This window comes from Malania oleifera, chromosome 11, assembly GCF_029873635.1.
Source record: "Malania oleifera isolate guangnan ecotype guangnan chromosome 11, ASM2987363v1, whole genome shotgun sequence".
NCBI lineage: Eukaryota > Viridiplantae > Streptophyta > Magnoliopsida > Santalales > Ximeniaceae > Malania > Malania oleifera.
The window spans coordinates 34,698,535-34,726,201 of NC_080427.1; the positions used below are offsets into that span (position 1 = coordinate 34,698,535).

General features: G+C 35.4%; 1 protein-coding gene across 1 annotated transcript; it reads right to left on the reverse strand.

Moving 5' to 3' along the window:
• Positions 1-2,596: 2,596 nt before the first annotated feature.
• On the reverse strand, positions 2,597-4,556 carry LOC131143466 (calcium-binding protein CBP-like). Its single transcript, XM_058091785.1, has 4 exons — positions 3,872-4,556; positions 3,331-3,377; positions 3,063-3,238; positions 2,597-2,939 (listed from the first exon to the last, which is right to left on the reverse strand). The coding sequence occupies exons 1-4, from the start codon at positions 4,407-4,409 to the stop codon at positions 2,816-2,818; spliced, it is 885 nt and encodes a 294-aa protein (XP_057947768.1). The 5' UTR covers positions 4,410-4,556; the 3' UTR covers positions 2,597-2,815.
• Between the last annotated feature and the right edge of the window lie 23,111 nt (positions 4,557-27,667).

Genomic DNA, 27,667 nt, shown 5'->3' on the forward strand with positions numbered 1-27,667 from the left:
TGGCTCTCAAGTCTTGAACAATTAATCACATAATACTTATGGATCTAGGAGATAATCATCGATCATAAGAGAAATCCAAAAAGGAAGGTATAACTTGCTTAATCTCCATATAGGAATACAAAAGGTTTGGTCCCTAAGTGTTAAGAATTTCACTTGTGAGTTTATCCCATATTGAAAAATTTGAGTGGATGATGGGTGCTAATATACATGATTGAACCCAAGATCCAAAAGGTTTAAACTTTTGGATCAAGTTGGTGTTTATCCATGTGTATCAAGCCCACCCATGGGCTTCTTCAGTGTTAACAAGTGGTATCAAAGCCAACGATTTGTAACTTTGAGTGAGCCACATCATAAAAGTCAAAACGTGAAACTCATTCTCCTGACGTGCTAACAATTGGTGGACCAAGTGTGTGACTGAAGCCAATAAGGATCATCTATGCTTTAAATGGATCCGAATAGGGTCAAGATGTGAGAGGTAGGATTAGTTCAGGAGCACGTATAATAGAATGCAATTCGAGACACATAAGGCGCCAGTGTTAAGGCCCACTTGAGTAACTATTGGGGAATTGAGCTTACTCCCATGAGGGGGACGATTTCTATTCAAGGGGCAACAGTTGAAACTCACAAGTGAGAGGAAGATTATTGAGAATTCCACTTGAGAGTTTGTCCCACATTAAAAATTTTGAGTAGATGATGGATGCTTATATACATGGTTGGACCCAAAATCCAATAAGTTTAAACTTTTGGATCAAGTTGGTGTTTATCCATGTGTATCAAGCTCATCCATGGGCTCATTCGTTGTTAACAAGTGGTATCAAAGCCAACGGTTTGCAACGCTGAGTGAGCAACATCGTAAAAGTCGAAGCGTGAAAATAATTCTTTTAACATGCTAACAGTTGGTAGACCAAGTGTGTGACTAAAACCAATAAGGATCATCTAGACTTCGGATGGATCCGAATAGGGTCAAGACGTGAGAGGTAGAATTGATTCGGGGGCATGTGTAATGGAATGCAATCCGAGACATGTAAGGCATCAGTGGTAAGGCCCACTTGAGTAACTATTGGGGAATTGAGCTTACTCCCATAAGGGGGACGGTTTCTGTTCAAATGGGAGCAGTTGGAACTCACAAGTGAGGGGAAGATTATTGAAAATTCCACTTGAGAGTTTGTCCCACATTGAAAAATTTGAGTGGATGATGGGTTCTTATATACATGGTTGGACTCAAGATCCAATAGACTTAAACGTTTGGGTCAAGTTGGTGTTCACCTATATGTATTAAGCCCACCTATGGACTCGTCCGGACAAGTGGTATCAGAGCCGACAATTCGTTACTCTAAGTGAGCGACATCGTAAAAGTCGAGACGTGAAACTAATTCTCTTGACATGCTAATAGTTGTTATCATATTAGAGTTGGCAATATTTCCTTCAAACAAAAATGAGTTCTTGGCAATCTAAAAAAAAATATAGAGTGGTTGCCCAAAACAACTTAGGAGTTTCCTAATATTGTGAATTTCCTGAAGAAGAAACCTATCTCAAATTTTATCCTAATTAGCTCAAGGCCCTTTTATAATAAGTGATGAGCTTGCTTTCTAGTAGGTTTGCATTAGAATTGGACAGTTGAAAAGTAGTCTATTATTTTCGAACAAGAGCCACATAATTTACTTGTTGAGTTTGATATCTTGCCTCTCATAAGGCAATTTTCTCTAGCGTATCAATCATTTTTTGAATTGCCTTGTCATATAATGAAGGAATGTTTGTATTATGCTTTGTCCAAATTTTACTTGCTCAATTAAAATAATATTTCTCATATTGGGAGAAATATGTATAGCTATTTTAAAAAATGTTATATCTATTGTTAATCATCTTGGCCAAATCCATTGCTATCCTTAATTATGGAGGCAATCTTACATTAGTAGGAATTCCATGTAACCACGTTTATGAATTCCCAAGACCTTGTTTAGAACTTAAAAAATCTTAAGAAAAAGAAAAGGAAAAGAAAATATGAAAAAAATTACTTTTCATGTTTAGTCATTAAAAAAAGTAAGGAAAAAAAATATATATATATAAATATATATATAGTAAATTAATGAATAAAAATATGATTTTACATACCATGTACATTTAATTTTTCTTAATTTTTAACTATATTAAAATAACTAGAAAGAAAATATAGTGAACATCGAGTTTCCTTCTTGTTTTTGTTTTCTTTCTGTTTTCGAATCAAAATTCTTGTAAATATGCTTTGATATCCCGAGTACTTTTCTCATTAAGCTTACAAATGCGAATCCAAATCATCCATGGAAAATCTTTACCCTCCAAAGGAAAACCTCAAACCTTCTTCTGCTTCTTTAATGCCAAATTGGGGGAAGAAATAAAGTTGAAACCCCAAAGACATTCAAAATTGAGCAAATATTTGGTGGAGTGGAGCATAAATTAAATCTGAAGGTATCGATTGAGATAAACAATAATTTATTTGAGCTAAAAAATCACAAATCTCTCTGATAAATCATTGCAAGCGCCAATAAAAACACATTAGTTGAGAAAAATATTTGAAGAAAAAAATTTAAATTGTATTTATCTAAGATCCATCCTCAAATTTTTATTTTAAAATTTTAAAATTTATAAATAATTATTATGAAAACATATTGTTTATAGCAACTTCAATTTGATTGACGATTCAGGGATAATAAATAATTCAGTTAAACGAGTCATGCCCACCATCATAGCCTCCATTACTCGTTCATAAAAGCCTCAATCACTCGTTCATAGCTTCTTCTTAAACAAACTGGCCACATCTTTATTTCTCCAGCTGATGCTATGCAATGAGGAAGGGCAAAACAGTCAACATGAAAGCTTCGTACGTGAACGTGGCGGACCCCGAGTACTTCGTGTCCTTCTCCTTGAACTTCTCCGTCAGCCCCTTCACCGTCAGGCAGCACCTGCATTTACCATTTTACACCCCCCCCCCCCCCCCAAACATAAAGGATTATACTTAGAAACCTATTAATATAATAAAATATAAACATTTTTGTTAAGAAATATTCAATGAAAGGAAAACATACTCGATGAAGTTATCGTATTCGATGGCCTTCGAGTTGCCGCCGGTTTTATCGAATTTGGAGACTAGCAAGTCCAAGACGGCAGGGGACACTGCAAACCCTAGACTCAAGAGCGCCTCTCGCAGCTCCGATGCGTCGATCTTCCCACTTCTGTCCCTGTCGAATTTCTCGAATATCGTCTACGCCACCGGCAATTAATAAATCAAAATCAAAGCCAAAACAAAGCGATATATATGATGAGGGGAATCTGATTTCAGAATTTGAGCATTACCCGCCAACTTTGAAGGCTGTAAAACACGTCTGTGAATTCCTTTGGCCCTGTTTCCAAACAAAACAATTCATAAAATTCAATTATTAAAATTCAAAATTATTTTTTTAGACCCTCTAAGTAATCTTTAAAACGTTTCTGCTATTCTATAATTATTTCAATTAAAATAATTTTTTACATAAATTTTATTTTATTTTAAATGCCGATATCAGTTGATCGGACGGTCCAGATCCAATGAAATGCAATGATAAGCGGGTCCCGCTAAATTGGATCATTAGGCCACAAGACTTGCATAAAAAATGTGAACTCCGAAACGCGTCAAAATTACTCGGTCCACGCGTTCAATGGCCAAATGTAAAATCACACACTTCCAAGGGCTTTTCTGTCAAAAAAAAAAAAGACTACGTCCAGCCGGAATTCCGTCCACCGCCACAACAATCGCCAGAGACGGGGGCATATCCACCCCTAGCGCAACCTAGCAACAAGTAAATCTACCTACTAACATGCGCACTGCAATCCGTAGAAAGAGAGAGAGAGAGCTCACCGATCTTCCTAGTGTTGGTGTTCGTGAAGAGATACATGAGAAGATGAACAGTACGAAGATTAAAGCTCTGATTGTACGAAGACAGCGCCCTCTGCAACTCCTTATCGTCTATCAACCCGCTCCCGTCCTGGTCCGCGATCTGGAAGCACGCCACCACGCTCGGATCGGTTCCGGGCGGGAACGCCGACGGCATGAGCGACCCAAAAGGGCTACCGTAGGGTGCCGCCGTCGGTGGGTACCCGCCGTGGCCGTGGCTCTGATCCTTCGGGGGTTTGACGCTGGGTGGAGTGGGGCCCCCCGCGTACGGTGCCGATGGCGAGCCATAGGATTGTCCCGGCGGGGGTGCGCCATAGGGTTGTCCCGGTGGGGGTGCGCCATAGGATTGTCCCGGTGGGGGTGCGCCATAGGGTTGTCCCGGGGGGGGTGCACCATAGGGTTGTCCCGGCGGGGGTGCGCCGTATGGGGATGCCGCATAGGGCTGCGCTGGTGGAGCACCGCCGTAACCGTAGCCCGGAGGACGTTGGGGATATCCTGACATTTTTTCAGAGCGAGGGTTTTCGTTCCTTTGTTTGGTAAAACTGAGCGGAGACTTATAGGGAAGAGGCCCATATATTTGGTGCCCAATGTCTATATTATTACGAAATTGCCATTGAAAAATTGAGATTCTGGGATGTATACTAAATAAAATAGCGATTTTTTTATGAAAGATCAAAGAACATTATATGAATTAGACATTTCAAAAAAAATTAAGACACTGATACCAAAATTATGAAAATTAAAATTTTAAAAAAATATTTAAAATTAAAAATAAAAACTAAAAATGTTAAATTAGTTACTTATTTGGTTAATAATTGAAAATTTAAAATAGAATAAAACTTTGATTAAAAGAATATTTGCTTTTGTCCTTAAATTAAATAATAATTTAAAAATATGAATATGGAAATAAAAAATTACAAGCTAATAACCTATATTAATAACCTATAATTGATATTTGTAAAGCTAAAATAAATTTTAATTTTAATTAAATAAATGCACGTTTTTGTTATTGAACCAAAGGACAGTTTAAGAAATACAATTAAAATGACAAAAGTACAAGATAAATAAATAAAAATATTATCAAATAAATAAAGATTATAATAATGATTTTTCCTTTTAAATATTATATTTCAAGATTCACTTCATGCATGATGAAAATTAGTAAAAAATACCCTCAGGATGTGGTTCAGGTGATAGTACGGACTGCGGGAGTGCCTTTCACGAGATCAGGTGTTCAAACCCCCCAGGTTCATTTCCGTCCCTGGATTCCTGAATTTACCCTCCCTTTCGAGTTGTGGGATCAACTTCAAGGGACGCAGGATTAGTCACGTGGAACGTAAAACGGACAGGTAGATACCCGATGCGTAATCCAAAAGAAAAAAAAATTTAGTAAAAATATTTCATAAATAACTTTTATTATTTATTTTATTTTTAAAAGCTTTATGGACATCTTTACTTTAATTATATTTTTAAACTCATATAATTATTTCAATTAAATTTTAAGTAACAAGTAACTATAAAATGAATTATCTTATTCGAAAAAATTGATTTTACATACTAAAAATCGGACCGAAATTAGCGATTTAGTTTTTCGATATTCGATTTTAATTTCAGTTTCTAAAATATAACTGAATCGAAAGATCAAGGTCAAGGTCAATTTCTTGTAGAAGAATTTTTCCTCGTACAACTTCTATCTTTTGCCGAAAGCCATGCATGGCTACTATTTTCATTAGGCGAGCTCTTTCAATTTGTCAGGAAACAGGGAATCTCTTGGTTGACGTGGATTTACTCCCACTAAAATTGCTTGGTTAGGTTGGGTAAAAAAAAAAACTTCCTAGACCGTTCCATTGGCCCTAATTGTTATCTTTTTCCATCTTATGGAACCACGTGTCAATCTACCAAACAGTGACATAATTTAATTAAAATCAAATTAATTAAATTAATCGAATAAATTCGATTAATTCCTTTTGGTTAAAATTTTATTTGGTTTAATTCAATTTTTGTTTTTATTAAATTTCAATTTTCGGTTTGATTAACCAAATTAACCAAATAGTATAAATTAATAATAAATAATTATATATATCATATATTAAAATATTTTATTTATTATACATATACTAAAGTTTTATTTATTTTTTATATATAATATATATTATTTATATCTTATATATATTAAAAATTAATATTTTATATATATATTTAAATATTAAATCGGTTAACCAATTTAATCAAAATTATGTTTGATCGATTTTGAGTTTAGTTAAATATGAAATTTCAGTCAATTCAATTAATGAGATTTTTTAACTGAAATTTTTTTATTAATTTGGTTAATTAATCAAACCGACTAAATGCTAGTCCTTAAGAATGAGTGTATGAGGTAATGAGTGTATGAGGTTTATAGAGAATAGCCTCCTAGGGTCTCCACAACTTTCTTACTTCTCCTCATACAATACTTCCTTTTTACATGCTTATTCAAAGGGGCTAATGCACTATTTTAATGAAACTGGCCTAGCATTGCAGAGGGTTTATGTTAGTTGCACCACTCTTAAAGATCCCTTTTACTAATCATTATGAAAATCAAAAGGTTATTGGATAATTTATAAAGCATAGTATAACGGTCTTGGGTCCAACTCCAGTAAGGTTTCATTCACTTTGACCCATTGATCTCACGAGTTTGTTTTATGGAAGGCTCCTCCATTAGTTGGAGTCCAAACCATCCTTATAACCTCCACGATCTCCTTAGTGTTAGGAAATTTTAATTTCCTATTGTGGGTTCACATATTTAAGAACAATTATTTTACTGGATTATTTTAACATCTATTGGGTATGGGTTTACAATGTGTAAAAGTTCAATACTAAGTTAATTTAATACTGATGGACTTCTAAAATTAACCAAGTATTTAAAGAAAAGATAATAAGGTTGTGGTTCATAAGTCAAATCAGAAATAGTTTTCACGTTATTTTTTTCCCAATCTAAAGAGAAAAACACAAGTGAGACACTTAGAGATTTGACTATGAAAGATCAAAACTTTCTGCTAAAAGCTGTTTGACAATTAAATCAGACACATCTATGGATCTAGGTATTTATTTCGCATTTAATATGGATCCAGGTATTTATTCCTCTTTTAGTTTTTTTAATTAAATAACATGATGATCTTGGGTTGTTAGATTTATGGATTAAAATTATTCCCAACAAGTGGTATCAGAGCCTAATCATGTTGTTGATTAAGAAATTGTGCATGATCTGATTTAGGAATTATATTGATTGTATTAAAACCCTAGATCTAGATTTGGCATGATAAAGTTTAAAAAAAACCTAGACTAAAAGGATCAATTTTTCATAAAATCAATTTTGGTGGTGTGCATGGTTAATATATTTGGTTAAATTTTGTATTGTCGCCTGTGATGATTATGGACCTATGGCACTATTTGTGCTAGGCAGATTTGGATTTACACATGGGCGCGCGGACTTGTGTGTTGTTGTACTGTAATTAGTTTGGAAAAAAAAAAAACGATTCTCAATTTTTTTGTACCAGGAGAGTCCTGAACTTATATGAAATGCTTTATTCAATGATGGGATTTGCTGTAGTGTTATGATTTGATTTCCGGTGGGACAGCGACACTAACATTGAAGAAAATCTGCTATAAAATGAATCTCACACATAACAAGCTGCCTCGTCAATATAACAATTTTATAATTTTTGGAAAATGACTTTTGATATGTGGTGAGATTGGAATCAAATAAAACAAAACAACCAATTAGGAGAAACAAATGTACAAGAAATTGAACACTGAAAAAAAAAATATATAAAGAAGGTTGGAGTCAAATGTGGTAATTTCATGGGTAATCTTAAATGTTATGATTAGCATGTTTAAAGCACTTTTGCTGCTTGTATGGATATAAAATGCATTGACATAAGTTTAAGAAAGCAAAAACATTATTCTGAAATGTTAATAAATTATCCATGGTCTGGCATATGAAAAAAAAAAAAATTTCTCTTTTTGATGTAATTTGTGTATGCATACTGTTTCAGTATAAGTATATTGAAGTAATAAGTTGTCAAAGTAACCTCTATTATGTACATGCATTTATATTGAAACATTTGGGACATATGTGTGTTATTTGTGCGAGTAATGATAGGCCCAAAAGAAGGTCATTGTTAGGCCAAATAACTTGCATACTTGCGGTGATAAATACGTTACAATTGTTGGGTTATCCATGTGAATAATAAGTTAGTCCATAGAAATGCTTGTTGTTTGACACGACTTATTGTAAGTATTTGATCATTGCATAAAGGATACCACTAAGTTAATATTTCTGTCCAAAGATAGAATATTAATGTTGTACTAGGTATCTTCAGATAGGGCCCACTTTTATTTGTTAATATACTTGTCATGTATATATGGAACTAATTTAGGAATCTAATGACTTTTATATTATGACTAAGCATGTTGTTTGGTTTTTTATTTTGCATTCGGTTACTGCATCTGTTACTACAATTTCTGCCAACATAAATTCCATTCCGATGCTTAACGGCTCCAACTTTAAGAATTGGAAGGAAAACGTCATGATTGTTCTAGGCTGTATGGATATAGATCTTGCGCTACAGACAGCCTTCCACCCTTACGGATACAAGTACCGCTTAAATGAAGAGGGACTTGGAGAGGTGGGAGCGTTGTAATCGCATGAGCCTAAAGATCATGAAACGCTCTGTTCCAAAAGCATTCAAGGGCGCAATGTCCGATGAGGATAATGCTAAGATATTCCTTGAGGAAGTACAAGAACATTTTGCAAAAAACGAAAAGGCTCAAACAAGCAACCTTTTAGCTAGTATTGTTTCAATGAGGTATAAAGGAAAAGGTCATATCAGGGAATATGTAGAGACCTAGAAAAATGATAATAATAAAAATAGGTAAGAAAATGAGGAATTGGTTTGGTACAAGGTCAAACCATCGACAATTTTGGTTGAGCTCAGAAAACTATCGACGATTTTAAGTTATCGCGACTAGGTAAGGGTAAATAAGTGAAAAAGAGTTTGGTTAAAAACCAAACCACCGACGGTTTCATCTGAGTACAACCAACTATATATAGCATTGGAGGTCATTTTTTTAAAAGAAATTAAATCTCTCTCTCTCTCTCTCTCTCTCACGCACTTAGGGTTGCGGCCTCTCTACTTTCTCTCTCTTTGATTTTTGGCCCGAAATCAGCCCGAATCAACTGATTAACGTGATTTAGGGATCCCGGCGACGATCCTCCGTAGTTTAACCAGAGTGGTTTCATAATTCAAGCATTTCAGGCACCGCTCTAAAACTAGGGTAAGGAAGATGTTTTAAAGTTTAATTAGTCATTGGAAGTATGTGGGCTTAGGAATGTTAAAATGGTTGTTAATTTGGGGTTGAGTTAATTAAAATACCTTATCCTGAAATTGGAATGAATTTCAAACTATCTCCACCAACGATTAGCTCAGGAAGATTTGAAGAGAACTTCACCAGGAGCATCGTGGTGGTCTCAAATCTTCAATCCGGCGAGAAATGGAGCCGGTATCGAAGAGAGAAAGAGAGGAATACATTTTAGAGAGAGAAAGGGAGTTTCTTGTGAGATTTACTATTGGAAAATTCAAGTTTCAACTATTTATAGGGCCGGCTTCGTCGATGAGACACGTCATCTCGTTGACAAGTCTTGTAGAAAGTTCGTCAACGAACTTGCACCCTCGTCGACGAGTTTCAGTCTGCCTTAAACCCTCTTTCGGTATCTTCTCGTCAATGAGACATGTCTTCATCGACGAGGTCCACATGTATCCTCGTCGACGAATCCCCTGTGTTCGTCGACGAGACCCTGATTAATTCCTTGGGTTATTACATTAGCTTCCAAGGAAACAAACGGTATCTAGATGTGCAGAGAAGGTCTTGTTGATTTAGGAAGGGTTGTTTGTCCTTGAGTTTATGTAGCACCTTCATCTGCTTCTTCTCTAAGTGGTTCTATGACTCTTAGATTCTGTGAGCGCACGCACCTGCAACTTTCTCAACCCTATGACATTATCAAGTAAAAAGTCAATCTATTTTATGATCCAAAATACATAATGCTAAATTTTAACATGTACATAACATATCTTACCGTAAATCAACCTGTATGAAGTCATCCATTAAATTTTCTTGATTGCAGTTCGGTGAGCCCAGCGTGCATCAACCAATTTCTCGAGCCATGCTTTGCGGTTAGGACAACCCGTCTTCTCAAATATGATCTTGACTTCTGGAAAGAACTATCACTTATCCTGCATTGGTGTTTGCTTAGTGGCAAGGTAGTTTATAATATCATCAACTTGAGGGCCACATGACATGTTGGTGATTGGATAGATGATGTCTAACATTGTCAACTCCGGCAGTCTCCATCGCACATCACGGATCGGTATTGCATCTATCTCTGTGGACTGCCCCTCAGATTCAAGTAACGCGCTAATCAATGGAACTTTCCCATCAATTACCACAGGTTGTTCAGGAGCTTCATTCTCAAATGCACCATCAGAACCAAATGTTGAAAACAGCTTCAGTGTATCCAAGTCATCCAACACATCTAATGCGTGTACTTCCGAATCATCACACCCAATTGGTGTCTTATTAAGCACGTTTATTTCTAGTGTTATTTTTCCGAACGTGAACTTGAGTACTCCACTTTGACAGTTAATCAAGGCATTAGAAATGACAAGGAATGGTCGGCCGAGAATAACAGGAGCCTAATATATGGTGGACACAGGCTGCTACATGTTTAGAACAACGAGGTAGTAAAATTTGTTGACTTGAACAATACATCCTCAACAACGCCTTGTAGAGCTTTTACGGATATATATATGCTAATTGTAGCATCATAGTGGTCTTCTTCAGCACACCTAAACCCAATTGTTCATATATATCGAAAATGGGAGCAAGTTCACACTACTCCCCAAATCAAGTAGAGCTCTCCTGATACGAGATTTACCAATCGTGATTGAAATCGTGGGAGACCTAGGGTCTCTCAGTTTCTACGGAGTCTGACTTAGTATCAACGTACTAACCTGCTCAGTCAAGAAAGCCTTTTTCTTCATGTTCAATTTCCTTTTTAATGTGGATAGGTCTTTCAGAAATTTTGCATTTGCAGGGATTTGCTGTACGGCCTCTAGAAGTGGAATGTTGATCTTTACCTGTTTGAATATTTCTTGTGTGATGCCCCGAACCCGTCAAGTGGGGCCTGGGTGCCACGTGTTCCAATCACTTGCATCTAATACCATAATTATCATGCACGCAGCGGAACATAATAAATAATCTCAAAAAAATACTAGAGTTCTATATAGCAACCCAAAAACGAATACTCCAACATACAAATATCTATCTCTTCAACCAGTATTTAAAACATAATCCCGTACAAATATATCTATACATATTTCAGTATCTCACAATACCCCAAAAAGGAAACCAGTAAAAACAGTCCCAGCATAGGCCTTCAAACCCGATCTCCAGAAGAACCTGAAAAAATTGTTAATCCACTAGGGTGAGACACTTCTTAGTAAGGGTGGAATAAATTATAACAGTGTATGACAAAGGAGTTTTAATATTTACATATCAACATAAACTTTTTCTCATATAATATCAATAACAACTGAGAAAATGTACCATTAAAAACGTCCCCAACATCTAATATCACACACATCCAATATGCACAAGTACATAATTTTTATGTAGGCGAAAGTCCCCAAGGATAGGGAAGATTACCCGCCTATACAAGTAGCTTCCCTCTGCTCTGGTACTAAAAACTACCTATCAGAACACTCACCTTACTCATTAAGCCCTTAGGTGAAGTATTACCTCGCCGCCAGTACACACATCTTTATTATTTTAAAGGCGAAGGTTTCCGACGATCGGGATGTCTACCCGCCCATACAAGTAGCATCCCTTTGCACTGATACCAATAAACTACCTAACAGAGCACTTGCCTTTCTCAGCAAGCCCCTGATGGTATGTTTACCTCGCCGCAGGCACACACATGCATTCACAATATGCTATACCATTATTTTTATGCTATAATTAAATTCATATGCGCACAACACATAAACACAGGAATCATGCATCTCATACTTCATCTTCCAATATCCTCAATACATGGCCCACATAGAACAACTGCGTACATATCAGTACGTGGCCCACACAGGCACCTACATACTTCTTATCTACACGTGGCCCACACAGGTACCACTAACCACACAGGGTACATAACATGGCCCACACAGGCGCCACTATCCACACAAGATATAACGTGGCCCACACAGGCACCACTACCCACACAGGGTATATAACATGGCTCACACAGACGCCATTATCCACACAGGATATAACGTGGCCCACACAGGCACCACTACCCACACAGGCGCCATTATTCACCAGTATCCAATCTCCATGACCTATCCGTCATACATCAGTAGAACAAGCTCCTCTACCTGTCAATGTCCTACCCCCATATAAATGACAATATGACAAGCTCCTCAACCTGCCAAAGTCATATCATGATTTACATCTAAGCAATATAACAACCTCCTCATGCCAACGTTATATTGAGATGCATACGAATAACCACACAGTTAGTTCACACAGACGCATTAAATCATTTCCACACAGGAATCCAACAGATTAATACATTCTCACACAGTAATCCAACAGATCAATAAATTTCCACACAATATCCCCACAGATCAATACATTTCCACACAGGAGTCAAACATAACAACTCATTCATCATGCCATAATCATTTCAAACACCCCCATATGCAAACCCAAATACCATAGTAATTCATATTCAATTTATTAGAAAAAAATTACTCCCATGTCACACGAATTTAATATCATAAACAATTATCTCAAAAATAACCTTAAACCAAAATCATCATTTTCCCAGTAATCAGGCTATTCTGAAAATCATATAGATAAATAATAAATTTCATACGCTCGTGAATAACTGGTTTACCTTAATAAAATACTAATATAATTTTATTCCCCCTTACCTGATTCCCTGAATTAAGCTTGTAGGGCTCCCAAACTTATACCCGCGACGCTCACCCGAACCCTGATTCAATCAAATCAATCCCAATAAAATATTATTTTAGCATTTCCTAATTTATAATAATTAAATACCAATTAATTTCTAAATAACCTATTTATCCTAATTTTGGGTTATTTCTACAACGACCCCACAAGAAATTCGCTCTGGTAGACTTGTAGAGAATCATCCCTAGATTCTCGTGGTGGTATCTGATCGCTCATTTCTCTTAAAATTTAAGAAAAACTGAAGTAGGAATGAAAATTTGGCTTACCCCAAGAGATATGCCAACGCTACTCCTACGACAAATCCATTTCGGTAGATATGTCGGTGGCGAAGAATGGAGTTCGGTGGTATTCTCAGATTTCTAATTGGGCAAAAATCCGCCATGAAATCGTAGAAAAAAGAGGAGTGAAGAGCGTGACAGAATATATTTAATTTTTTTCCTTTCTCTCTCTTTCTTTCCTTTCTTATTCAGCGCGTGAAATTTTGTTTTTTTTTTCTTCTTTCCCTCTATTTTGTTCCAGCAGAAAACTTTAACACCAAGTTTTCTTTTTCTTTTTCTTTTTTTTTCTTTCCTTTATCCTTTCTTTAACCTCATCATATACTTATATATATATATATATATATATATATATACACACACTTATATATACTTATATATATTACTTACATATATATTTATATATATATATATGTTGGGGAATAATCCTGGAGCAACAATCACACACGAAGAAAAATAAACAAGCACATCCACGTTGGAACACTGGATTTACGTGGTTCGGTCGAATCTGACCTACGTCCACGGGAGCACACCACTGCACTATAAACTGGGAGAAAAAATACAAGGAGGAGGAGCCACACTGCTCAACTTTACTCTCTCTGTCTCACACTTCTCAACTCTGTGCACTGCATAACACTCTGCACAGCACTCTCTACACACTTCACACCTCTCACAACTCACTGCTGCACACACATAGCTTGCTCTCACACACAGCACATACACTCACACAGCACAGCACAGCACACTCTGCGCACAACTCCACACACTCTCACAACTGCATATATATACACACACAGAAGGGGGGAGTAAAAAATCAAAGAAGGTGGCAATTGTTTCAGCAATGTCTGCAGAGTAGGTGGCCGCCGGTCTTCAACGTCCAAGTTGGCGGCTGGGCTGGTGCAGTTGCCAACGGTTCCACACTAGCAATCCTAACAATATATATATAATTAAATATACATATATATATATATATATATATATCCATAATCCTCAAATTTCTTAATTTAATTAATTTTCCTAATAATAATAATTAATTATTAATAATAATTTTTTTTAATTAATAATTTTTTTATTTTTTTATTTTTTTTAGGTCGTTACATCTTGAATCTCAGTGTGATACTTATTCTTTTGACCAGATGTCAACCGCTGATGATAGGCTACCATAGGTTGATACTCCTTGACCGACTCATCCTCCTTATTATCTGACTTTGTTAAACTTAAGTTGGCTTCATTTGATTTTTCTTTTCCCTCATATGGCTCAACTATCACTTTAGGTGCAAGAGCGACTGTTTGTTGATCAGTGGGAATTTCAGGACAGGCAACTTCTTTTCCACTTCACAAGGTAATAACTGCCTTAACTGACTCAAAAGTATCCCCTGAAACATTGTGCACCAGTTGTTATTGTTGTCTATATACTTGGGGATTAGGCTGAGGCTGTGCAGGGAACTTCCCTTTTTTCCATGGTGTTCAGCTGCGTACTTATCTTATTCATGGCATCTTTCAATTCTCTATTGGTCGTAACCTGAAGCTGCATAAATTGCTTGAACATGTTTGCCATCTACGTCATGCTATCATCAAGAGATTTCTTTGCTGGAATAGGAGCTAGAGTTGGTTGGAATCCTGGTGGTGCGTAGCTCTGAGAAATCTATTGCGGCTAATACTGTGGTTGAGGAGCTGCAACTGGGTGATATGTCGGTTGCGAAGGCAATGCATAAGGTTGAGGAAGTTTCTAATACCGCGAGGATGATGGACTGGGCTGTTCATTTATCCATGAGAAGTTTGGATGATTCCGCCATCATGGGTTATAAATGTTCAAGAGCAGCTAATTTTGTGTTTTGTTGACCCAATTTACTGATGACACCCGATCAAATCTACTCTCTTGCCATACTGGTAGGAATTGACAGTCTCGAGGTCTGTGGTCTGAGGTCTCACAGATAAAGCAATCATCAGCTTTCGCTTTTTCTGATTCCATAACTTCCAGCTTCTTAGACAACGTAGCAACAAAATCTTATAAGCTAGTTTCCTCTTTGACCTCATATCTGCCTCCATCATTAATCGCTCGGAGAGGTTGTGCTGCTATCGGTGCCTATTCATAATGTGTGTTCCATTGCTGGGCACTCTCAACTAAATAATCGAAGAATGATAAAACCTCATCGAGTTCTTTGCGGAAGAACTCCCCATTGTATTTAGTCTGAACAATTTTTTTACATGCAAGGGTTAGTGCAGTATAAAATTTATTCACTAACCTCCAAGATTCAGATCCGTGGTGTGGACATATGTTCATTAGGTCATTGAATCTCTCCCAGCTGGCCTGGAATGTCTCGTCATTTTTTTACATGAACTGACTGATCTGCTCCTGCAGGTACTGAGTTATCTGAAAAGAAAAGAACTTGTGTAAGAACTCACGCTGCATTTTAGCCCAACTAGTAATAGAGTTAGGTCATAGAGAATTAAACCAGATTATTGTCTTATCTTTCAAAGAAAAGGGAAACAAGCGAAGTTTGATATATTCATCAGTTCCAACCCTATCAATGAAAGTGGTGCAGACCAACTCAAAATCCGTCAAGTGTTGGTATGGACTCTCAGAGTCCATCCCGTGAAACTGTGGTATCACAGATAATATGTCATGCTTAAGATTGAAGTTCGGTGTATCTTGTGGGAACACAATGCATGAAGGTGTAGATGTGCGTGTGGGCTATAGAAAATCCTGAAGTGTACGTGGTGCAGGTGCATCCATGACTTCCTCAAAGAATTGGTTAAACAGATTGCTCAAATCAATTTCAGAATCACTCTTAAAACTAACACGAGAACAGTCAAATTCTATGCTTCGTGTATCTCTACTAGTGTTAGGTGAAATTCTACACAGTCTATTCAAATTATCTTGAACCCAAGGCATCAAACATCAATGCAGGTAACAAAAATCCACTAACACAACAACAAACAAGCATGATCAAATTTTTTTTTTCAAATTTTTTAAAATTTTAATTTTTTTTATTTAATGAAAAAAAATCCAAAATAATTGGAAAACATAAAATTTGAAATTAAAACTAGCACTCCTTGGCAACGGCGTTAAAAACTTGACTCACTCGAAAAATGAGCAGTTTGGAAGCTATCCCAAGTATAGGAGTTACGCCATATAATATTCAGCCCAAGGGCTAGATCGTCTCCTTAGGGAATGCGATTTAATCTCAAATTTTACGTTATTTCAATTGAAATTAAGAAGTTACTGAACTCGGTTCAGATTCTGGTTTTTTTCAAGATTGTTTGAGATTTCCTTCAACAAATTAAACGAACACACAAATTGAAACCCTAATCCTAACATGCACTGAATTAAATAAAAAGAACGAAAACCCTACGTCTAATCAGGCAAGCATCGAAACACGCGTTAACTAAAAACGGTAACTTTAACACGTAATTAAAACACGCAATAATGAAAACTCAACCAAACACATACGCGAATGATAAAAACCGAATCTTTAACAAAATCAAGAACTTGAACCAAGGCCAAACTTAAACGCAGACACAAACACAAATTTAACACTTAAATAACTCGAACGATAACAAAACACAATAAAAATGAAAACTTTAATAAGGCTAACCCTAAACTAATTCGAGCTTTGACCAAAATTAAATTTTAAAAGGAACAACTAATTTAATTTTCTAAAGACAAAAACATTTTTTATTCTTTTTGTATTTTATTATTTTTATTCTTTTTTTTTATAACCAACCCGAGATTAACAGAAGTAATGAAATACTGAACTACTAATTAAATCCACCACTAAAATTACTTGAGAAGATAAATAAATAAATGTTGCAATGATAATAAAACACTCTAAAGAATATTTAAATTTCAAAATTTTTAAATAACTTCAATAAATAAAAATAATAATAATATCCAACTTAACAAAAAAAGAAAAAAGAAAAGAAGAGAGAGAGAGAGAGAGAGAGAGAGAGAGAGAGATAAGGCCATGGCTGTCGGATTGTCGACTGGAGCCGAGTCGCTGTGCTGATTTGTTGGAGTAGAGTGGCTGGTTGCAGAGAAGATCCTCGGGTGGCCGTTGTGCAGTAGCAAGGTGGATATTGCTGAGGTGTTCTCGGCAGCAAGGTGACTTGGGTGGCTGTTGTGCAGCAGCAAGGTGGATCGCTGGTTATTGCTGAGGTCTGCGGCCGAACTGAGGTGCAACAGTTGTGGATGATATTCGAGCTACAGAGGAAGGTGAAGGAACTGAGAGAAAGTTTGAGAGAAGGAGGGTGGTTGGTGTGATGGCCGGAGCAGAGGGCTTCAATGATGATTTGGAGCAGCAGCGGAACTTGCAGAAGTTGGAGGTCTCGACTGGCTGGAAGAGGCTAAGAAGGAGATAGTAGAGTGGCTGAGCGAGTTTGAGAGAAGGAAAGGGAGAGAAACTGAGAGAAAGATAGGGAAGAAAAGGGTGCGGGAGAGGAGGGACTAAGAAAGAGAGAGGGCCGAGAGACAGGAAGAGAAAGAGAGTTAGGGCGAGCTTGAGAGAAGAGAGAGCAAGAGAAAAGAAAAAAAAAAAAAAGAACAAGAAGAGGGTACAGGGGCTTCCTTGGGAGAGAGAGTAAAAAGAAAATATAAAGGGGACGGGGGTGGAAACCTATGACCCGGCGCCTAGATCACCCGACCCGGCTGTATGGCCAGGTCACATCAAAGGTAATGTAATTTTTTTTTCTTTTTCTTTCTTCTTTTTATTCCTTTATGAACTAAGCCAATCTTGACCCCCCGGAGCCCGTATCTCTCGAAACTCGAAACACAAAAATTGTAGGTAATTTTTTCATCTTTATCCAAGATTTTGAATAATCTCGATTAGAGCTCAGATGAAAAGGTTATGCACAAATTACGAATTGATGTCGGTTTTAGCTCTCGACAATTTTCCTGCAATAAAAAAATACAAATATTATAAATAATATACCTTGTTAAAATATTGAGGGTAATTAGGCATTTAATTAAAAATATAAGTCCTAATGTATGAATTAAAACGCCTAATTACACAGTTTAAGCCCGTAATCAATATACTTGTGCCACACGAATGAGTGCTACTATATAACATACAATTTGTCTAGAAAACATATTTTGCTAAAAATATCGTTAAATCTATTTCTAGGGTTTACTCAATTTAACATCAGTATTCCCAAAACTACATTATTTTCTACATATAATTTCTAAAACAAATACTGGATAATAAATATTAAATTTTCCTAAAAATATCTGACTTAATCTATTCTCTTACCTATTTCCTGTTAAGCCAACTAAAACTCTAAATCTACTCCCCATGGCATTCGAAGTTCAAAATCTTGAAATTCATATTTCCCATATTTAATCAACTCAACTCTCAGTATATTTAATCATTCAGTATTTCCTAGACTCTATATACTCCAAATTAATCATTCAACTCTAAAATACCTTACTTACCCTAGTTTTGGAGTGGTGCCCCGGAACCTCAAATTGAAAATCTGCTCTGGTAAACTTGTAGAGAATCAACCTCTGATCGTCGTGGTGGTTTATGATCGTCAATTTATGCTTAAATCAGAGTATAATTTTAGAGAGAAAGGGAAGGTTGCTCGTGGGTTTAGAGAGAGAGAGGGAGAAGAAATTTTGTTTAATAAAAATGAAGCTCGCGGGTTTTCTTTATAGCCAACACTGCAGAGAAATTCGTCAACGATTTTCTGCTCCTCTCACAAAACTGTCAACGGTTTGGGTTTTACTTGCCCCCTTAACTGTTTTATCTGCTACCAGTCCACGATAAAAAGAAAACTATTTACGATTTTCTTGCTTCATCATAAAACTGGTGACAGTTTAGGCTGTACCCAAACCATCTTCCTTTAGTCCTTATTTCTTTTAAAATTATATTTTTCGGGCCTCTGCAGGGAGTCTTATGTATGCTCAGGTATGTATGCATTCGAATTTGGCGTACATAGTTGGAATTTTAGGCAAATATTTGAGTAACCCAGGATTTGATCATTGGAAGGAAGCCAAGAGGGTTATGAGGTATCTTCGGATAACAAAAGACTACATGCTCACTTATAGGAAATCGGATCAACTTGAGATCATTGGGTATTTTGATTCTGATTTCACTGGATGCCAATATAGCAGGAAATCCACTTCGGGCTATATCTATCTGCTGGCTGGAGGTGCTATTTCCAGGAAGAGTGTTAAGCATGCTCTTATGGCTCCTTTGACCATGGCAGTAGAATTTATAACATGCTACGAGGCATCTAATCAAGGAATTTGGTTGCAGAATTTTGTCCGGGTAGCATATCTTAGACGGGGTTGAAAAACTGCTCAAGATCTATTGAGATAATAAGTTTGCGGTGTTGTATTCAAACAACAACAGAAGCTCCACCAAGTCAAAGCATATTAACATCAAGTTTCTAGTGGTTTAAGGAAAGGGTTCAGAGTCGTCAAGTGTCGATAAAACATATTAGGACAAACTCCATGGTTGCAGATCCACTCACCAAGGGTTTACCGCCCAAGGTGTTTCATGAGCACATTGCTCGTATAGGTGTCATCTTATTTGACGATGTTGCAGTTTAGTGGGAATTGTATTTGTTTTTATGTTCCTTCTTGTAGACACTTGGTTCAGATAATTCACTGTAAAAATAAAGTAATAAAGGAATGCATTTTTTTATGTATTTGTGACTCTGAATGTTATCTTCCTTTTGGAAGAGTTAAGGACTAAAAGAAACTAAGGTTGATCTCATAAGAAATAAGGTAGGACCAATTGGGATACGCATGTTAAGGTTAAGAAGCATGCATATTACCATGCTACACATCCATACTCCATCTATGTCATTGAGTGTATTAGTGTGGTGACCATTGATGGGTTCAGTTATGAATATGAGTGTAACGAATGGCGCTTTGATCACATGCTAGTATACAAGATGAATAAAATTGAATTAAGGAGATGTTATAAAGATGATAGTCATATTGTGAACACTTAAGGTTTGGGTAATATAATTATTTTTGATATTTATGTGTTGCCCAGGTGGGAGATTGTTAGGAAAGTTTAATTTCCTACTGTAGGCTCACATATTTAAGAACAATTATTTTATTGGACTATTTTAACATCTATTGGGTATGAGCTTTGCAATGTGTAGAAGTCCAATACTAAGTTAATTTATGATTGATGGACTTCTAAAATTAACCTAGTATATAAAGAAAAGATAATAGGGTTATGGTCCCTAAGTCAAATCAGAAACAATTTTCATGTTCTTTCTTTCCCCATCTAAAGAGAATAACACAAGTGAGACACTTAGGGATTTGACCATAAAAGATCAAAACTCTCCGCTAAAGGCTGTTGGACAATCAAATCAGATACATCTATGGATCCAGGTATTTATTCAGTGTTTGGTATGAATTCAAGTATTTATTCCCCATTTAGTTTTCTTAATTAAATAACATGATGATCTTGGGTTGTTATATTTATGGATTAAAATTATTCCTAACACTTAGTACATATCAAATGAAATATCGTGATAGACTTTCCCATCCGATCTTTGGCACACTCGTCATAGTGGCTTATACCTTTATGTAGGATCCACCCACATGAGAGTACTCTTAGGGTGGCTCTGATATCAAATGAAATGGTCATTGACCCAACTCTGGTGAGATATTATTTGCTTTGACCACTGACCTTACGGGTTTGTCCCATAAAAGGCGTCTCTCATCCCTATAACGCGAATATCTCCCTAGTACGTATTCGATGTGAACCATGACTCATAGGTAAATTTTATTTGTTCACGGGGCCTGAATTTCAAATTCAAAAGCAAAACATGAATCTTTTATTTTAGAAGCAAATCATGATTTTTAATAAGAGATGAAAAGTAATATTTTCTTCTTTGGTTTGAATACAAAACTAGAGTAGCACTTTAGTCATATTAAATTTTCATATACTACAATTTAGTAATTTAAGAATATTGACAATAATTTGTAAGATACAAATTTGAATCAATAGCTTTAATTATTTTTACCTTATGTTTAGGTTTTTAAGAAATCTAAAATATGTTTGGAAGCATTAAATTAAAATTTTTTATTTAGACTTTATATGGGTTTTAATATAATATAATCTAAATTTATACTTATTTTTTAAAAAATTCATACAAATTCAAATTCAAATTTAAATCTTTTAATTTCATGCTTTAAAATGAAACAGTAAAGTTTAAATTTTAAATTAACTTTAAGATTGTGTTCAATAACATATATTTTTAGGTAAAACGCACTAATATCTTATGAAATTTTGAAAAACAAAGAAACCTTTTTTCTGTTTCTAACCCGGAGACTTCAACCACCATCGCGCCACTTTGAATACTATGGTGCGACACCAAACCTAGGGAGTAGCCTGCCTATTAACGTATCCCTGGTAATTCACCGACGTAATGTCTCAAGGGGAAATTGAACCCCTGACCTTGGGGTCCTTATATTTTGTAAAAGGACAAAAGTTTTGAGGGATGCAAGTATCCTGAAAATCAATTGAGGTTTGTAGGAGTTTAGAAATTTCAAGGAAAGTTTCAGGGATTTTAAAACCTTAAGAAAGATCCATATTTTTTCGTCTCACCTCAAGGGAAGTCCATATCTTATACAAAATTTCAAGTTTAGATTAGATAAAACTCACAATAATGAAGTTTATATTTAATTTTGTTTGCATTCACACAAATTTAAAGTCAAAACTATAATACTTTTTCCTTTATCCATTGGAAGCTTGCACCAACACAGACTACAAGTATTACATTTCTTAGTTCCTACTCCTCACAGTTGTTGATTTGACCCATTTGGGACAAAAACAAAACTCACGTTCTATTTGGGAGTATGAATTTTGGATCTTAGATTTGAGTGGATTTTGATAAATTTCAATATTGAATTTTGGATCTTAGATTTGAGTGGATTTTGACAAATTTCAATATAATTTTATATTACATCTTATCTAAATCCAATATAATTCCAAATTTAAAATCTCTCCAAAGCAATATATTTTGCATTCAAATATAAATTTGGGTTTCGACTTCTATAAAAAAAATTATAAATGGACAGATAATCAAAGATGACATAATATTGTATTTTATTTACAATTATAAAAAAATTGAAATACTAAATCTAAAAATTATATAACTTATTATTATTATTATGGAAAGTAATTTTATAAGTAAAGAAAAAAATTAAAAGCACAAGTGCGTGACATTTAACATTGCGCGAAGGGCAAAATCGTCCAAAAATCCAAACAACGGCATCGCAGCAGGCGGCGGAATTTGCTTCCGTCTTCTATCTCGGGCAGGTCCGTGGGGACTTACGCGCAGTCGACAGTCAACATTCATGCGCTGGCAGATCTTTTCGTGTGCCGGCATTGGGAATTTTCTTTCGGATCCTATCCAGCATGCCAGCCGCGCCGGAGTCCCGCTCCGACCACATCGGGTTGACCCAATGAATTGCAGTCACTGATATTGGCGGGTCTAGGTACTGGTTCACGGGTCAGGTACTTGGGCTCATAGATAGTGCTAAACTTTTAAAAAATATATATTAGAAAAATAGAAAAGGAATTGAGACGGAAATAAAATTAAGGTAACAATAGAATTACTTTTAAAATTCAATTATTGTGATTGGTTAATAACATTAAATATGATAAGAATCACAAATTTAAATGTGAAATAAAAAAACAAATCATTTTTTATAAATGCAAACTATTTAGTTATGTAATTATTATTTTTTATTTCATAATAGTGATCATTATTACTATTATTATTTTTTTATTGTTGTTATTACTATTTTATTATTTTATAATAATTATTATCCTTTAAATAATAATTATCAATAAATAAATAGGGATAAACTAAAAGTAATGAAGACAAGCAGAAAAATAAATAAGAAGTGAGACCGGATTTATGTAGTTCGGTTTATACCTACTCCACGGGCGGATTAAATCTATGTTAAGAAGAATTACAACATATACTTGACTTTTGTACAAATATCTCACCTCTTACCTTCCAAAATATCTCACTTTTTCTTTTTTCTCCTACTTCATTCTTTTCTATTTTCTGCATGTTATTTTCTTTCTACGTTCTACACTCAGTATTCTGCATTCTGTATTTTGCACTCTACACTCTTAGTTTCTCCTCCTCTTATCTCAATCAGCTGATTCCCTTTATATAGTTGTGAGAGGAGCAAGTAATATATTTAATTATTCTTTTATAATTGAAAGGGCAAGTGGATTTGTCTGATAATAATAATGGATTCACATGGAAAACATGAGCGAGATTGGAGATGGGGCAGGTGTTTTGAAGACATTTATGGGGATGGTGGCATCCACCATTCATTTCACAACACTCCCTTTGGATGTCACCCATATATTAACTTATCTAGCTAAGATCTTTAAGATGTCTCATTCCGATAAGATGAACCAGTCTCTTAAACGTTATAGTTAGCAAAACCTTGGTGAATAAATCTGCTAGATTATCACTTGATCGAATTTGTTGTACATCTGTATCACCATTCTTTTGGAGTTCATGCGTATAGAAAAGTTTTTGAGAGATATGTTTTGTTTTGTCACCCTTTATGTATCATCCTCTCAGTTGAACTATACATGGGGCGTTGTCTTTATACAAAACTATTAAAATATCCTTGATTGATTGAAGGCTACAATTTTCTTGGATACGAGAAATCATTGATCCGAGTCACACGCATTCTCTAGTAGTTTCATGAATAGCTAGTATTTCAAAATGATTGGGGGATGTTGCTGTAATCGTCTGCTTCACTGATTTCCAAGATATATCAGTTTTTTCATAAAGAAATACATATCTAGTTTGAGATTTAGCATTGCGAGGATCATATAGATATCCAACATCTACATGTCCTACTAGTTGAGATGTGGAATCAAATGAGTAAAATAGACCAAAATGAGATTTACCTCTCAAATAACGTAGAATGTATTTAATTCCATTCCAGTGTCACCGAGTAGGAGCAGAGCTATATCTTGCTAGTAGATTCACAGTAAATGTAATGTCAAGTCTTGTACAATTTGTCAGATACATCAAAGAACCGATAGTACTTAAATATGGTACTTCAAGATCAAGTAATTCCTTCTCCTCATCACGAGGTCGAAATAGATATTTCTTAACATCAAGTGATTGCACACTCATTAATAGAGATCCCAGATGATGAACTTTATCCATATAGAATTACCGTAATACTTTTTCGGTATATTTAGATTGATGAACAAGAATTTCGCCATTTAAATGTTCAATTTGTAGGTCAAGACAATATTTTGTCTTTCCTAAATCTTTCATCTCAAAGTTTGCCATTAAATAATTAGCAGCTTAGTGAGCTCTTCAGGAGTCCCAACTAAATTCAAATCATCAACATAAAAAACAACTATAGCAAATCCAGATTTTGATATTTTAATAAAAATGCATGAACAAATTGGATTGTTTATGAATCCTTCTTTCACTAGGTACTCACTTAATCGATTGTATCACATGCGTCCAGATTGCTTTAATCCATATAAGGAAAGTTGGAGTTTGACTGAATATAAATTACTAATTTTTCTTCAAGCAATATAAATCCTTCAGGGATTTTCATATAAATTTCACTATCCAACAATCCATATAGGTATATTGTTACTATGTCCATAAGATGCATGCTCAGTTGTTCTGCGACTGCTAGCCTAATTAAGAATCTAAAAGTGATTCCACCAATTAGTGAAGAATATGTCTCCTCACAATCAATTTCGGGCTTTTGCAAGAAACCTTGTGCCACAAGCCTTGCTTTATATCGAGTAATTTCTTTATTTTCATTTTGCTTACTCACAAATACCCATTTAAATCCAACAAGTTGGACATCTTCTGGTGTCTGACCCACAGGTCAAAAAACTTACCTTTTTAAAAGAGAGTTTATTTCTGATGTGATAGCCTCTTTCCATTTTGTCCAATCACTTCTATATCGACATTCATCTGCAGATTTAGGTTCAAGATCCTCATTACTCTTGGTAATGTCGGTAGCTATTGTAGATGCAAATGTATTATTGACAACAACTTTATTTCTAGCCCACATGTCTCATGTGTAATGTATTGAGATCTCATTATTAGTTTCAAGTACCAATCCCTTTTCAAGGGATGTCTCTTCAAGAGTTTTCTCTTCACGAGATTTTTCTTCAGGAGGTCCCTCTTCAGGAGGAGATTTCTTTTCAGGAGATTTATAATAGAGATTTCATTTTTAGGAGAAATGGGTTTGTGAATGTCAATTGGATTACTTACCTCTGTTACCTCTTATGGAGGGTTTACAGATTTCAATTTTCTCCTTCTGGGAGTCTTATCTTTTGCACCAATAGGCCTTCCACATTTAACTTACGGCTTTGATTTATTAGCTGATAGTTATCCTTCAAGAACATCAATATGTGCTGGAATATTTGTAGTAGGTATATGAGATTTTAGTATTGCCTTGGTATCTGCAAAAGAATCAGGTAACTGATTTGCAATCCCTTGCAAATGTATAACCTTTTGAACTTCAAGTTCACATTGATTTGTATGAGAATCTAAATGAGATAAACTCATGACATTCCATGTGATTTTATGTTGTGCTTCGAGCACTAATTTTGCTCCCCCTAATGCAGGGAATATCGTTTCATCAAAATAACAATCTTGAAACCGTGCTTTAAACAAATCACCCGTTAAAAGTTCAAAATATCTAATAATAAAAGGAGAATCAAAACTAACATAAATATCAAGCTTACGTTGAGGATCGGGTAATAGGAACATATACTGTACAACCAAAAATTCTTAAATAAGAAATATTAGGTTGTTGCCCAGAGACTAATCGCATGGGTGAAAGATTATTGTAAGTAGTTTGTCTTATACAAACTAAACATCCAGCGTGAAAATAGCATGTTCCCAAACAGATATGGATAATTTGGTTCTCATAATCACATGTCTAACAATAAGTTGAAGTTTCTTAATAAAAAATTCAGCTAAACCATTTTGTGTATGGGTATGAGCAACAGGATGTTCAACATCTTTTCCAAGTGACATGCAATAGTTATCAAAATTTTGGGATGTAAACTCACCAGCATTATCCATACAAATCGATTTAATTGGATAATCAGGAAAATGAGCTCGTAATCTAATCAGTTGAGAAAAAAGTCTAGCAAAAGCAACATTTCAAGTAGAAACAGAAAAACATGTGACCATCTAGTAGATGCATCAATTAAAATCATAAAATATCTAAATGGTCCAGATGGTGGATGTATTGGTCTGCATATATCACAATGAATTTTTTGTAAGAAACTGGGTGACTCAAAATTTACTTTCGAAACAGATGGTTTGACAATTAATGTAACAACCCAAATAATAATGGGATTTAAATAATAAGAGGAGGGGAAATAGAAACGGTAACAGAGGAAGGAAGTTGACGAGGGCTTAAGAAAATTCGTCGACGAAGACTGAATTTTGTCGATGAAGAAATACCGAGAGAGTTTTGATCCGACTGAATTTTGTCGACGATGACTGAATTTCGTCGACGAAATTATTGAAGGATTCGTCGGCGAATGATGTGGCTCATTGACGAATCCAGTTCTATAAATAGAAAAATATGAATTTTTAACTTCATTATTAAGCAACCTTCGCCCTCTCTCTCTCTCCTCTTCGGTTCTCTCTCTTTCTCTCATCGATTTTGGGCTGGATTTATGCCGGTTTAACATTCCGAAGTCACCACGACGCTCCTGGGGAAGTTCTCTCCAAATCTGCCGGAGCGGATCTTTGGTGAAAGCAAGTTGGAAATCATCCCTGAGTTGAGGTAAGGTTTTTTAAGCCAAATTTGGTCTTACGACAGTTATAGGAAATGATGTACACGTAAAAATACTAAAGTTTAATGCTGAAAGTTTTCAGTTTCAGGGTATTGATCAAGAAACCCTACGAGTGTGAGATTATAGTTTATAGGGGCTTTTCTCAGTAGCCACGTAAGGGAATGAACTAAAGCAGTTACTTTTCAAGCAAATTACTATTATTTATGAGTAAATTGATTTCCTGAAAATATGTATGATATTAGCATATTGTGGAATTAATGCACTTTTAGGAAAAATATTATTATTATGTTGGAACGAGTATATACGTATGAGATGCCAGAAATCATGATTTTCAAATGCAATGAATAGTTTTAATACAGCAAATGTGTGGCATGAATATTATTTTATGTGGAGAAATATTTTGATATGATAATGATGTAAATGCAATATCATCTAAGAGGTTATGAAGGTATACACTACATTGTGATTCTTATAAATGCATCATAAAATGAATATTTTCAGAATGACGTATTTATGTATGATATCGGCGTGAGACCGTAATTATGATATGATCGGCGCGAGGCCGTAATTATGATACGATCGGCGCAAGGCCATAATTATGATATGTTCGGCAC

Bases quoted from the DNA above. Each gene is read 5' to 3' on its own strand.
- LOC131143466 (XM_058091785.1), bottom strand. From the start codon at position 4,409: ATGTCAGGATATCCCCAACGTCCTCCGGGCTACGGTTACGGCGGTGCT. The intron at 3,239-3,330 runs GTAATGCTCAAA...CCGGTGGCGTAG, and splicing joins ACAGCCTTCAAAGTTGGCGG to ACGATATTCGAGAAATTCGA. The intron at 2,940-3,062 runs GTATGTTTTCCT...TGGTAAATGCAG, and splicing joins GAATACGATAACTTCATCGA to GTGCTGCCTGACGGTGAAGG.